This window comes from Cavia porcellus, unplaced genomic scaffold, assembly GCF_034190915.1.
Source record: "Cavia porcellus strain 051 isolate PalLab524CR breed Dunkin Hartley unplaced genomic scaffold, mCavPor4.1 scaffold_25, whole genome shotgun sequence".
Lineage (NCBI taxonomy): Eukaryota > Metazoa > Chordata > Mammalia > Rodentia > Caviidae > Cavia > Cavia porcellus.
This window is the reverse complement of record NW_026947508.1, coordinates 12,050,212-12,064,191: the sequence shown is the minus strand read 5'-3', so window position 1 is coordinate 12,064,191 and position 13,980 is coordinate 12,050,212. Positions and strand designations below refer to the sequence as shown.

The 13,980-nt window shown below is 48.6% G+C and overlaps 1 protein-coding gene across 5 annotated transcripts in view; it reads left to right on the top strand.

Annotated features, from left to right (window-relative positions):
• The first annotated feature begins 3,338 nt into the window (after positions 1-3,338).
• The window catches only part of Spata21 (spermatogenesis associated 21), a 40,184-nt gene continuing 29,542 nt past the window's right edge, over positions 3,339-13,980 (top strand). The window contains exons 1-4 of one of the 5 annotated variants that reach the window (XM_063235594.1): positions 3,339-3,589; positions 6,826-7,012; positions 8,929-9,080; positions 11,214-11,325. In XM_063235594.1, the coding sequence (XP_063091664.1) occupies positions 6,890-7,012; positions 8,929-9,080; positions 11,214-11,325 (387 nt within the window). In that variant the 5' untranslated portion in view covers positions 3,339-3,589; positions 6,826-6,889. Of the gene's footprint in view, positions 3,590-6,825; positions 7,013-8,928; positions 9,081-11,129; positions 11,326-13,980 lie in introns of all 5 variants that reach the window. The other 4 variants (XM_063235593.1, XM_063235592.1, XM_063235591.1 and 1 more) reach the window with 4 other exon arrangements.

The window sequence follows — 13,980 nt, the reverse complement described above, 5'->3', positions numbered from 1 at the left end:
CCCACTAGGCTCCACCCCCAGCCACTCTGTCCATCTTAAGTTGATACATTTTGGTGCAACTGGGTACATTCACAATGTTGTGCAAACATCTAGTGGTTTCCAGATGCTTTTTGAAAGGGTTGTTGACCCAGACAGGACACTGTAGCCAGAAAAAGCCTCAGCCAGAATTAGGGAGCTCCTGTCTCCCCCGCCCCTAGAGAGTTACCTGTAACCCTATATCCCCCACCCTTTGGAATCTGCCCCTGGCGCCAAACGTGTGCCAATGAAATACCTGTGCATCTCTAATGGCCTTAGGGCACTGCCCTAAGCTTAGGCTACTTATATTCCCCCCACGCCATGTGTCAGCGTGAGAGAGATCGCCAGATTCCAGCGGCCGGTGTGCCAGTCCTCTCTCTTCGTGTTCCCAGAATAAAGGCCTCTTTTGATTTATACTCCTCATCTTTTGGGAATATTTTTCATCTTCTGGAAATAGTCCTATCACTTTTGTCACCTCAAACAGAAACTCTGTAGCCATTAGCCAACAACCGCCACATTTCCCCTTCCCCCGAGCCCCTGGTAACCTCTACTGTACTTTCTATGAACTTGTCTATTCTGGGCAGCTCACATAAGTGGAATCTTATGATGCTTGTCTTTATCTCTGGCTTATTTCACTTTTCAGAATGTTTCCAAGGCTCACCCCTGTTGTAACAAATTTCAGAATCCCATTGCTTTTATTTATTTTTTGCCTTTTTTGAGACAGGGTCTCTCACTTTGTAACCCAGGCTGGTCTTGAATTTGTGACAATTCTCCGGTCTCAGCCTCCCAAGTGCTGGGATGACAGGTGTGTGCCACCACGCCTGGCTCCCATTCCTTTTAATGGCTGACTCATGTCCCCGACTATTGCAATGGACTCTTGGGGTGTCACCACCTGTCAGCTATTATGATTAATATTGTGATGAACATCACTGTACAAAGACTTGTTCAAGTCCTGGTCTTCCTGCTGGGTCCTGTGATAGTTTTATGTTCAGCTTTTAAAAAAAAATTTTAATTGGTACCGGGGATCAAACTCACAACTGCCTGCTTGCAAGGCAGGCGCTTATGCAGCTGAGCTAAATCCCCAGCCCCTTATGTTCAGTTTTTTGAGCATCCTGCAAACTGCGTTCCAGAGGAATGGCACTGATTTTCATTCCCACCAGCAATGCATAGTGGCCCCAATTTTTCTACATCCTTGTACTGGTTACTTGCCATGTTTTAAAGATATATAAATAGTATCATAATGAATGGCCGAACTCAGACTTGCTGTCCTTCTGAGCCTCCCAGGTTACCAGGATTGCAGGTGTGCACTGCCACACCCAGCACCCAGTTCTTTCTTACAAAGAAGAGTTTGAAAAATAATCCAGAAAATGAAGGTTCTCCCTGCTTTTTTTTTTTCTTTCTTCTTTTTTGAGACAAGTTCTCATTATGTAGCCCAGGCTGGCCTTAAACTCACATGGATCCTCCTGCCTCAGCTTCCCGAGTGCTGGGATCACAGGCACGTGCTGCCACGACAGGCTGTTCTCCCTCTTTACTTTTTGGTTCTGTCTCAATTTCTGAAGGTCCAGGATGACAAGGTGGAAAGTGAGAGAGGTCAGGAGCAGGGGGATGAGCAGGACGCCACGCCGCACAGACAGTCCATCCCCCACAGGCTTGCCATTGTTTGGGTTTGTCTGCTCCTTTTCTAGGCTGTGGACCTCTTAAAAACAGGACCACATCCCGTGTCCCTGCCACCTTCTGATCCTGCTTTCAGCAGCATGGTGAGGCTTAGTATACAGCAAGCCCTCAGTGCACAAAAGAATAACTGTGTGTGTGTGTGTGTGTGTGTGTGTGTGTGTACTGAAATGGTGGTATAGTCAGGGGTTGCAAGGAAAACAATTAAATACTTACAGGACACAGAATTTATAATATTATTTTATGATGGTCACCCAGAGTTAAATACAAGAAGCTGCAAGAAATCAGTGCACAACACTAAAAAAACCTAGAAAATCCAATAAGGGCCTGGATCCCCTACAGTATCCTACATGAGTCCAGCTGAAGACCTAGAGCCCTCGACGATGACTCACGCAAGTCTGTCTTACGGATCTGCACTGGGAAGGCCCAAAGGTCAGCACTGGAAGCTGGAAAGTCGAGGATCTGTGCCAAAAGGTTGAGGGTTCTGCACTGGAGCCAAGAAGCAATGCTCAAAATAAGGACCAGGGCTCCCCCCAAAAAGCACCACAGCCGTCCTCAGCACCAATGATGTCCCAAATTCCTCCAACGATGAGAACAGTCGAGTCAGGGTGACAAGCTTCTCCTGGAGATTAAACAGCACACATCTTCCCCTCCGGCTCGCCATAAGGACCAGGGCTCCCCAAGGGAACCACAGCCACTATCAATGACAATGATAGTGTTCATATGGGGAAGCCAGCATGACAGCTCCTCCAGGAGAACCAACAGGTCCAAACAACAACACTTAGGAGGACCCGCAGTGCTACTCTCCCTCTCCGTGTCTCTAGTTATTCTGGCAGCAGTCCTCAGGGGGGCCATCTACACTCTGAACCATGCTGATTCAATTCAGCTGGTGTTCAATTAACCACCAGTTTTTAATCCATAACAAACAATCCAATCCAAAGCCGAGTACCATGCCAGGGATATGGCTCAGCAGCCCAGGTCTGCTTGGCAAGTACAAGGTCATGAATTCAATTCCAGGTTACCTAAAAAAAATTGGTACCCAAAGCCAAGTGCCCACATGAACGTGGGCCATCGTGTTTCTTCTCTGATGTCTTGCACCAATGTGTCCTGAACACAGGGACTAGGGGGCATCCTAGGAATATCGAGGGTAGCTAAGAAGGGACTGGTCCCCAGGAGCCAGGCTTTGGGACAGAGTCCAGCATCAGCACTGAGCTCCATCACCTCTGCTCCAGGGGCCAGGCAGTGGCACAACAGCCCACTGTGACAGGTTGGGCCTCGAAGCACGGCTGTCACAGTGGGTACCACACTTCTCATGTGGGTGAACAGTCTCTGTTCCACAGGGCAGCTGGAGCTTAGCTTTCAGCTGTGTTCAGAGTAACAAAGTCAGGTTCTGTGCACCCACCGTGTGCCGGGTGCAGCACATGGTGCCCACTGAGCACTGAGGTGAGGCCCCTGCCGTCAGCGCTCAGGGATGGAGGAAAAAAGTCATCGGGGCCCAGAACAACAGCGCCACCAGGTGGCAGCCCAAGCAGGCCCTGGCAGCAAAGAGCCTCCCGGAGCAGGCAGCAGGGCAGGCTGTCAGGGAGCGGCCACCTTGACACAGTACCCCCTGTGAGGTAGGCATGGTGATGATTGTCACCTCATTGCATACTGGGGGCTACCAAAGCAGTGACAGGCCTGGGAGCACGACACTACCCTGTAGTGGGAGGAGGCCAACAGTCCCTGGCCTTTAAACCCTGACCCCAGGGCTGCACGTTCCCCAAACACATCGACTCCCGACTCCCGGTGACAAGCGAATTCAAGTCGGCAGGCAGAACCAGGCTCAGACGGAACCAGAACCGTCCTGCGGGTGAGGACAAGTACAGTGCCCATAGCTCACCGAGACTCCTCCAGCTGCTTCCTGGTAGGTCCAGAGCAGGGTCGGGAGTGATGGGAGCAGGCTTTCCTTGGCACCTCCCAGAAATATGCATTTTATAGGTTGTTTTTCTTTCTCTGCTGTGTTCTTCTGCTATCACAGACATTTCTATGAGACATCCCAGCAGGTCTCAGATGGGGATAAAAAGGCACTCAATGAAAAACATTTTCAAAGTCACTACAAAGCTATAATAATAAGACAGCACAGCATGGAATAACAATAGACACTGAGGCAGGGCACCCCTGTAATCCCAGCAATCAGGAGGCTGAGGCGGGAAGATCATTGAGTTTGAGCCAGCCTGAACTATATAGTGAGAGCTTGTCTAAAAAAGTAGCCATATTTTAAAAAATAACTATATTGATCAATGAGCTACAACTGAGAATCCAGAAAATAAATCCTCACATTAGTAGTCACATGACTTTCCATATCCACAAGCGTGGAGAAGTCATTGGAGAATGAAGGGTCCTTGGCCAGACGGGGCTGGGAGCAGGTCTTCACACACAAAAGAATGAAGCTGGAGGGCTGGGATTTAGCTCAGCAGCGTAATCGCCTGCCTGGTAACACAAGGTCCTGAGTTTGATCCCCGGTACCAAAAGCATGAAGGTGGGCTGGGTCCCTGTTTCACCCCAAATGCAAAAAGTAGTTCACAATGGATCATAGGTTTAAATGTAAGAGCTAAAATTTTGCAATTCTTAAAAGCCAAAAACAGGCACAAACTTTCACGACCTTGGATTACGACAGAAGGATCTAGTGGATTGTTAGATAGGACACAAAAAAGTTCAAACAACAAAAGAGAAAAACAGATAAATGGGACCTTAACAAAATTTAAACAGTTCTATGCTTCAACAGACAGACCAGCGGAAATAAAATTCGCATAAGTGAGAGAAAATCTTTGCAAATCATAATGCAGTAAAGGCACTGACTGTAGAATTTATGAAGAACATTTACCATGCTATAATAAAAAGATAACTCAATATCAATAGCTGAATATAAGTGTATCTATTCAGAACAAAAGCTCTGAATAGACACATTTCCAGAAAGGACATACAGACAGGCAATAAGCACATGAAGGGTGTCCGGTACCTTTAACCATCAGGGAAGTACAAATCCAAACCACAGTGTCATTTTCCATCCATCCACACTAGGTTGACTATATTTTTATTTTTATTTATTTTATTTTTTTTTTTTTATCTTTTTCGTTTTTATCGGTACCAGGGATCGAACTCACAACTGCACACTTGCAAGGCAGGTGCTTATGCCACTGAGCTAAATCCCCAGCCCCAACTATATTTTTAAAAAGATGGGGGGGGGGGACTGGGGATTTAGCTCAGCGGCATAAGGGCCTGCCTTGCAAGCAGGCAGTGGTGAGTTCAATCCCTGGTACCAATAAAAACAAAAAAGACAAAAAAAAATTTTTTTAAAAAGATGAGTAATAACAAGTGCTGGAGAGGATGTGGAAAAACTGGAACTCTCGGGGCTGGGGATTTAGCTCAGCGGCATAAGCGCCTGCCTTGCAAACAGGCAGTCCTGAGTTCGATCCCTGGTACCGATAAAAAGGAAAAAGACAAAAAAAAAAAAAACTGGAACTCTGTCTGCAATGGCAGGAACATAAAACAATGCAGCCACTTTAGGAAACAGTCTGTTATTCAGGAGAACAAAATAAACATGAGTCACCACATTTCAGTGGAGCCAGCAATTCTACTCCTAAATGTATATCCAGAGAAATGAAGATGCATTCACAAGTGTTCACTTGTACATGAACATCCATATCAACACTGTAGCTAAAATGTGTCAATCTATTCCAATGAATGGATCAACACAATGTGGTGTCTGTACAATGAATGTTATTTAGCCAGAAAAAGGAATAAAAGGTATAGTTCAGTGGTACAGCATTTGTCTAGCAGTGCAAACCCAACTCCTCAAAAAAAAAAAAAAAAAATAGGGGCTGGGGATTTAGCTCAATGGCATAAGCACCTGCCTTGCAAGCAGGCGGTCGTGAGTTCAATCCCTGGTACCGATAAAAATGAAAAATACCAAAATAATAATAATAATAATAAAATTCTGATACTTACTACAAAATGAAATGTAACTGGAAAGCATTTTGCTAAGTGGAAAAAAGTTCCTCACCAAGTACCATGTACCATCTGATTCCGTTTAGACAGAATGCATATTCCATTCTGAAATATCCAGAATGAGGAAATGTGTAACTTCAAAAAGTTAGTGGTTACCCGGTGCTAGAGTGGGTGGGGAGATCGGAGGTGCTGACCCAGGGATGTGGAATTTCTTTGGGGGTGATCAAAATGTTCTAAAATTGTGCTGACAAGTTCCCAATTGTGTACACCAGAAAGTACTGAGTTGCACCTTTTCAAAAGGCGCAGGGTGTTGGTACGTGAATTACACCTCAGAAAAGCCACTCACAGAAAAGGGTGCCCAGGGCTCTGAGCGGGGTGCTAGTCTGCTCGTGCCACCCTACGCTGGGCCTGTCCTTGGCCTCCCTGCCCCTCCGCTGGGGCCGGAGCTTCCCACTTCTTGTCTGGATGCTCAGTTGCAGCTGCGGCCAGGTTTCCCCTAGGGCCTCTGCCCCTCAAAAAACTTTAGCTTGTGGAATGTTGGGGTGTTAGACTTCCAAGTTCAGTGGACAATGGGGGTAATTAAAGGGCCCAAAGGGAGCCGGTCCCCAGATGGGTCACCCGCCTCTGGGGTAGGAAGGCTCAGAGGAAGGGAAGGGTTAGGGGCACCGCATATGAGAGGGCTGGGGAGGAGAGGCCTCCTGGGGACCTGGACACAGCCCCGGCTTCTGCCTGCAGCCAGCCATGCGCGTCGCCTGCACGGCCTGGTTGCCCGCGGGCTGCAGCGCTAACCAAAGTCACCACCAGCACCTTGTCGAGCTCACGGTTTTCTAGGGCTGTGAACAGCAAAACCGAAGGGGAATGGAAGACAAGCAGCCCTTGGGAAAAGCTGCGTGCACCCGTCCCTGAGTCAGCTCTGCCCTGCCGTGGAGGGGCGGCCGGGGTAACCCTGGTACTTGGTGCTCGGTCCTCAGCAGCCTTTGCTCAGACCATGGCCGGAATAAGGAAACCGCGCGTGCGCAGTAGGCGGGCCCTGCTCCCTGTTCGCTGCTGCGCTCCTTGCTAGGCCCCCCACCCTGCAGGCTCCATCCGGGCTCCTGGAGCAGTAGTGAGAGCATGGGCTGCTGAGACCCTGACTCAGTTTCTCCTGTGCAGCAGCTGAAGCCCCTCATTCAGTGCCCTTCTTGGCCGCAGAACAACGGACAACAGAAACACCCAGATGGACACGGTGGATGGCACTGAGGATCCAGGGGTCCAGCCACATCCAGAGCTGAGTCCCACCAGAAAGAGGGCTGATGCTGGTTCCACCGTATTTGGGTCCACCGTATTAGCGCTCAGCCAGGTAGGGACTTGGCCTTGTGTTCTGGCATCTCCACTCCCAGCTGGCCCCTTTCCTTTTCCCTGCCCAGGCTTCCTCCCCATCTGCTTTAATTAACACTCTGTTACAAGTGACAAAAAATCCAGTGCAAACTGAATTAAGCAGATATTAGAATACATCTGCTTAGGTAACAAAGAATTCCATTGTGGACTTCAGGTATGGCTGGATCAAGGTGCTAAATGAGTATTTCTTGGCTTTGCCTTCCCCTGTATTGAGTTCATTCTGAAGCAGTCTTTTTCTACAAGGTGACAAGGACTTCCCTGGCCACCTCAGGCTACCCTCTTCCTATCTTGAATCCTCTAATCTAGCATCCCCAACAGGAAGACACCCTCTTTACAGCAGATGAAGGAAATCTCTGGCATCCCTCTCATTGGCCAAGACGTAGTCACATGCTCATCTCTAAGCCAATCACCATGGCAATGGGGTGTGGCCTGGATTTTCTGGTACAATGGTGCCCAAGTTGCTAGTTGTCTCCAGTGAACCCCATGGGCCCAGTTGGAGAAGGGAAACCTCCCACTAAAACAGTGCTGGCTTCTATAACAGGAAGATGTTGAGAGTAAACCAAGCATGATCTACATGGTCCAGCAGGTATCCTGCATGGCCGCCAGGCCCCTCACAACCTTCATATTCCCCTGGAAGCTACTCAAGGCCAACCATCTTCCTCCATGGCCCCAGTCTGCATCCATCCTAGGCTTCTGTGTTAGTCACTGCTCCGTCACTATAACAAATACCAGAGATAACTGGCTTATTAAGAGAAAAGGTTTCTATTGGTCACAGTTTTAGCTCTTAAATTCATGGTCGTGAGCCCCATGGCTCTGGCCATCACAGAAGGGGTGTGTGACAGAGCAAAACCACTCACCTCCAGCCCAGGAAGTAAGAGAGGAAGAGGGAGGCCTGGGTGTTGCTCTTCCCCTCTTTGCTCTCGAGGGGAAGCCACAACCGCAGTGATCCGAAGCCCTCCCTCAAGGCTCTGCCTCTTTATTTTCCACCACCTCTCAGTGGCGATCACCTGGGGAGCAAGGCTTTTCCACCCAGGCTTTGAGGCACTCCTAGCCCAACCACAGCAGCATCTGCCCCTCACCAACCTCTTTCCATCGAGTCTCTCTCTTTTTAAAAGTGCCACATTGCACGTGCTTGCAGACACAGAGGAGCTCATCCTCCACTTGCAGCTTCCCCAGGGCCAAAATGTCACTGTGGGGTTGGGGGTGCAGCCTGGGGATAGAGGATGTGCTCAACTTGTACGAGGCCCCGGGTTCAATTCCTGGCGTGCAAATAAAGCCAACAGTTGAAGTGAGAGGGCCGGAGGGGCTTCCTTCCCTGGCCTTTCGTTTGCCCCACAAGCACAGTCATGAGGTCCCTGTGCTGCACGAATTATGTGGCCATGGGCGTGACGTCATTGTGCCCCTCAGAGCTTCACCCGTTTCGGGTGTCCTGCCCCCGGCCCTGCCTCGGGGGTGCTCACTTGCCATGGCTCCAGCTGGGTCATTTCATGCATGGAGTCAGGTCGTTAGACCTGGGGACTGGGTCTAATGTCCCCAGCCGGCTCATGATCACCAGGCTGGAGAGAGAGACTGAGGTGGTGACAGACACAAGGAGCCTGAGCTCTGGAGCAGCGGAAAGCATGAGTGGGCCTCCCTCAGTCCTGAAGTACTCAGGATGCCCTAGCCAGCTGTCCTCAGAGCATCGCCCCGGCCTCGTGCTAATGGGGACCCTGGTGCTGGTGATGTGACTGGCTTCTGACGGGCACCAGCCTCTCCCTGCCTCTCAGCTCCTCCTCCCCAGTGCCTTCCCCAGCCAGCCCCTGGGATGCGCCTGCCTCTGAGGAGCTGGGCTTCACTCCAGCCAGCCCCCAGCCAGCACCGTGGACATCTCTGTTCCAGGCCAACTTTCCAGATGCTGCAGAAACGGGGAATGAGAATCAGCTTTCGTCAACTCTAGGAGGGCCAGAGAGGGTGCCCTGGCACTCAGAAACCTCTGAGGAAGGGCACTCAGAGCTCAGGACCCAAGAGCAGGGGACTCCAGAAAGACCAAGGTGAGCTGGGGTTCTGAGAGGATCCGCCGTAACCCAGATGTGGGAATTAAATCCCCAGAGTGAGGTGGCCTGCTGGGGACCAATCCCGCTAAAGAATAATCAGTGTTAAACTTGTGTCTGTGTCTGTCCCGCTCTGGCAGACCCCGAGCTTCTATCACGTGTCTTCTTGCAGGGGCATTGATATAGATATGTCCTGTTCAGCCTCAGACCCTTGTGCCCGGTACTGCGCCTGGCACATGCATAGTAGATGCTCAATAAATATTTATTCATTGAATTAGGAGAAGAATAAATAAAAGAGGCCAAGAGGCCTCGCAACACATGAGGGTGCTCATCATGGCATCAATTTTGTTTTTGTTTTTTGTACCGGGAATCAAACTTGTGACCTCGAGCTTGCTAAACAGGTGCTCGTGCCACTGAGCTAAGCCCCATGCCTGATTATTTTCTATATATTGTATATATTTAAATTTTGTTTTCCTGGAGTGAGAATGTGTTCTTTCTAAGTAGAAAAAGATCAAGAGAGAGCCAGAAAGGAAAAAAGCATATTTATGAGCCAGGTCTGGGGGTTTACATCTCTACTCCCAGTACTCTGGGAGGCTTAGGCAGGAGGATTGAAAAATCGAGTCCAGTTTGGGCAACTGGGAGTTAGCCAAAGCCAGGCTCAGAATGAAAATAAAAATAAGAAGGGCTGGGGGGTGGGGTGCAGGGATTTAGCTCGATGCTTCACTGTCTGTCTGCCTAGTGAGGGTGAGGTCCTGAGTTCGATTCCCGATCCACGCCCTACAGAAAAAATACCTGAATTCATTCTTAGTATAAAAAAAAACATAAAGGATTTTTTTAACACAGGAAAATCTGTAATGCTCATTGAAAAATACATTACAAAATCATATATGTATGACAATGTAAAAACATGCAGTCATTGCTAGGTGTGGTGTCGTACACCTGTAATCCCAGCACTCAGGAGGCTGAGGCAGGAGGATTGTTGCAAGTTCGAGACCAGCCTGGGCTACAAAGTGAGCCTAAGCCCAGCCTGAACTGCATATGAGACCCTGTCTCAAAAAGACAAAACAGGGGCTGGGGATTTAGCTCAGCAGCATAAGCCCCTGCCTTGCAAGCAGGCGGTCGTAAGTTCGAACCCTGGTACCGATAAAAAAAAAAAAAAAAAAAAAAAAAAAAAAAAAAAAAAAAAAAGACAAAACAAAAAAAAATCATGCAATTATTAGAAAATAACAATTAAATTTCCATTAAAAGTATATGTGTGCAGCCTGCTGTGGGGTGGGGACCTGTAATCCCAGCATCCAGGAGGCAGAGGCAAGAGGATCATCTTGAGTTCGAGGCCAGCCTGAATCACACAGTGAGAGTCTGTCTCAAAAATCCAAAAAGAATCGAAATAGGGGCTGGGGATTTAGCTCAGCGGCATAAGCGTCTGCCTTGCAAGCAGGCAGTCGTGAGTTCGATCCCTGGTACCGATAAAAAAAACAAAAAAGACAAAAAAAAATTAAAAAAAAAATCCAAAAAGAATCGAAATAATAAAAATATGCATATGCATAATAAGTACAGGATGAAAGCCTTGACCCCAGAGCCTTCACACCAAGCTCCATCCCCACCCGTTTTAGTATTTTAAACCTTGAAACAAGGTCTTGCTAAATTGGTTAAATTGGTAAATTGCCCTGACTAGGCTCAAACTTGCAATCTTCCTGCCTCAGCCTCCCACAGTAGTGGGAGGACATGCGTGGACAACCCCAGGCTCAAAACTGCAAATTATTATTATTTTTATTATTAAAAATATTTAAATGGAACCGGAGAGACAGTCACAGGTCCACATCCTGAGCTGCCGTCTCAAGCTCTGTGGCCCTGGACTTGGGTCTCCCGACCTCAAATTCCAGTTTTCTCTGGCCGCCTGTTTCTGAAAGAGTTAAATCCTGACCCTGCTGACTCTGACATGAAAGTGTCCGTGACTTGGAGGATTCTGCACTTGGTTTGCTGTCCTGTGCATTAAGGAGAACTCGGTGCCCCGGGCCGGGAGCTGAGGACCCCTGTCTGTTGTCCCAGGAAGGACCTGGAAGGGACCGGGGAGCCGAGTGCAGGCCAGGACCAGGCCCATTGGGGGAGCGAGCTCAGACTACCGCCTTTCAGGCCCTACGTGACCCCTGAGAGACTGTGGCAGGCAAGGACAGAGGCCAAGGCCCTGCAAAGGAGACGACACAAGCGAGTGACTGAGGAGGGCCAGCTCCTCAAGAGCCACCAGGTACCCCTGAGATCTGGACTGAGCCCCTCACAGGGGAGGGGGCTGGGGGTCCCTGACCCTGTTCTTATGCTCCTGCGTCTGCTCCCCGGGCCTACTCTGTGGGTCCCTGGGATTCGGGGAGCCACCCAGAAAGGTTTTCATCTTGATTCAGAGGAGTGTGCAGGGGTTCACGGGAACAGGGGGTCATGGTGCAGGCTGAGATGACGTTCTGTGTACCTCGGAGCTCAGACTTCTGCACGCCAGGATCTCCTGAAAGCCCTCCTGAACTGTAGGCCGTGTGGCATCTTGCAAGACTTGGTCAGCTGATGGGGCCTTTAGCTGAAGTTGTTTAACTATGAAATTCTTTTTCATTTACTTTTAAGATTGTTTTTTAACAGCTTGCATGTACTTCAAGGTTGACGTTGACGTCTTGACATACAAGGAGTGGTCAAAATATACAGTAAATGAGCCAGGCATGGTGGTGCACTCCTGTAAACCCAGCACTCGGGAGGCTGAGGATTTGCAGGAGGATCCTTGCAAATTCGAGACCAGCCTGGGCTACAAAGTGAGCTCAAGGCCAGCCTGAACTGCATAGTGAGACCCTGTCTCAAAAAGACAAAAAAACCAAAACAACAACAACAAAAAAAACCCTTCTAGGGGCTGGGGATTTAGCTCAGCGGCATAAGCACCTGCCTTGCAAGTTTGTGGTCGTGAGTTCGATCCCCGGTACCAATAAAAAAGGAAAAAGACAAAAAAAAAAAAAAAAAACCCCTCTGCAGTGAGTCCTGATCCACCTTATTTACTGGATCTGGTGCTGTGCAGCTTCCAGCTCTTTCCCAAAGTGAAAATGACTCTGAAAGGTAGACGTTTTGGACTGATTGAGAGCATCAGGGCGGCCATGACAGTGCGGCTAAAGACACTCACAAAAGAGGGCTTTAGAGCTGCTTGGGAAAGCAGCAGGGAAGCTGGGATGAGTGTGTTGGAAGCCTGGGGCCTGTGTTTCCTTCGGTCAGACTTTGCTGGTACGTCCTAGGTACACAGAATGATCACACTGACCGTAGGGAGTTTGCACCTGTACAGGACAGAACTTGTTTCTTCTTTTCTCCGTTCCCCCATCCTCCTCCCCATTTACATAAACCTTTGTTTCTATTTTTCCTTATTTTTTTTTAACTTTTGAGGGGACTGTTTTGAGGGGAATTCATCGCAAGGTGTCTTTCCCTGTAATAAAATTTTTAAAATGCTTTAGACATTCACCATACTGTCCGATCACATCCTGTAAGTCTACACCTGGGCCCGTCCCCGGCACCGGAACAGGCAGGTCCCCTGTGCCCCGTCTCTTTCCTGGACCTTCCCTCACTCCTCCTCATGCACTGCCCGCTCAATGGACTCCTAAAGCAGCGTCCCTGGGTCTGGCTTCCTTGCCTCAGTGTGACCATTCTGAGGACCCTTTGTGGCCCTCCGGTCAGCCCTTCCTCCTGCTGTTGCTGAGTGGCCTGCCGTTGTCTGGGGTTGTCATGCGTCTTTACCCACTCACTCACCGATGGACCTTCAGGTTATCTCCAGGGTTTTGCTGGTGTTTGTGGCCCAGGAGCTCTGAGTTATACCCCAGCCCTCACTTCCAGATTCCTGCTGTTACGAATCACACGTCTGTGCACACCTGCCCGCGCATAGGGACTTTCAGAGCTCCCAAGTAGATCCTAGGAGTGGACTGGATCGCAAGCAGTCGGCAAGTGTCCCTTATTAAGAAACCACCAAAGGGCTGGGGATTTAGCTCAGCGGCATAAGCGCCTGCCTTGCAGGCAGGCAGTCATGAGTTCAATCCCCAGTACCGATAAAAAGGAAAAAGACAAAAAAAGAAAAGAAACCACCCAACATAGACCAAGTGGTTTAGCAGTTCACAACCCACCAGCAATGGATGAGGATTCTGTGTCCTCTCCAGACCTGGTCCAGTCATCTTTTTAATTTAAATATTCAAATAAGTGCATAGGAGGAATTCACTGTGGTCTTCAAAATGGATAATAGATATTGGGAAGTGGGAAGAAAATGTTCAAATGAGAAGGGGAACCAGAAGTGGGGAGGGAAAGAGAAAGAAGGGACAAGAAAAAATAGAAAAATGGAAACAAAGCTTTTATATAAGGAGGGGAAGAGGTGTCAAAACAAGGGCCAGGAAATGAATAAAAAGAAAAATCAAGTTATGTCATGCACAGGTACAAATTCTCTATGGTGAATGTGATCATTATATATATTTAAAATGTACCAATAATCTTAATTTTAATAAATCTCAGCCAGGTGTGGTGGTGCACATCGGTAATCCCAGCACTCAGGAGGCTGAGGCAGAAGGATTGCTTTGAGTTTGAGGCCAACCTGGGCTACATCGTGAGTTCAAGGCCAGTCTGGACTGCATAGCAAGATCCTGCCTCAACAAAATAAATAAATAAATAAATAAAAGTTTAAAAATCTCTTGGTCCTACATAAGGGAAGCTAAATAGAAATCTTGCTTCTCTGATTATTCAAAGCCCCACAGTCAGCTCACTAATCGACTGAAGTTAAAAAAAGAGAACAGTATTTCAGCCTGCTGCTTACAGTATAATGCTGTGCAATAGACTGTCTAAAATAAAAAAATTTTTAAAAGGCCAGGGATTTGGTTCAGAGGCGCAGCACCTGCCTGGCAAGCAC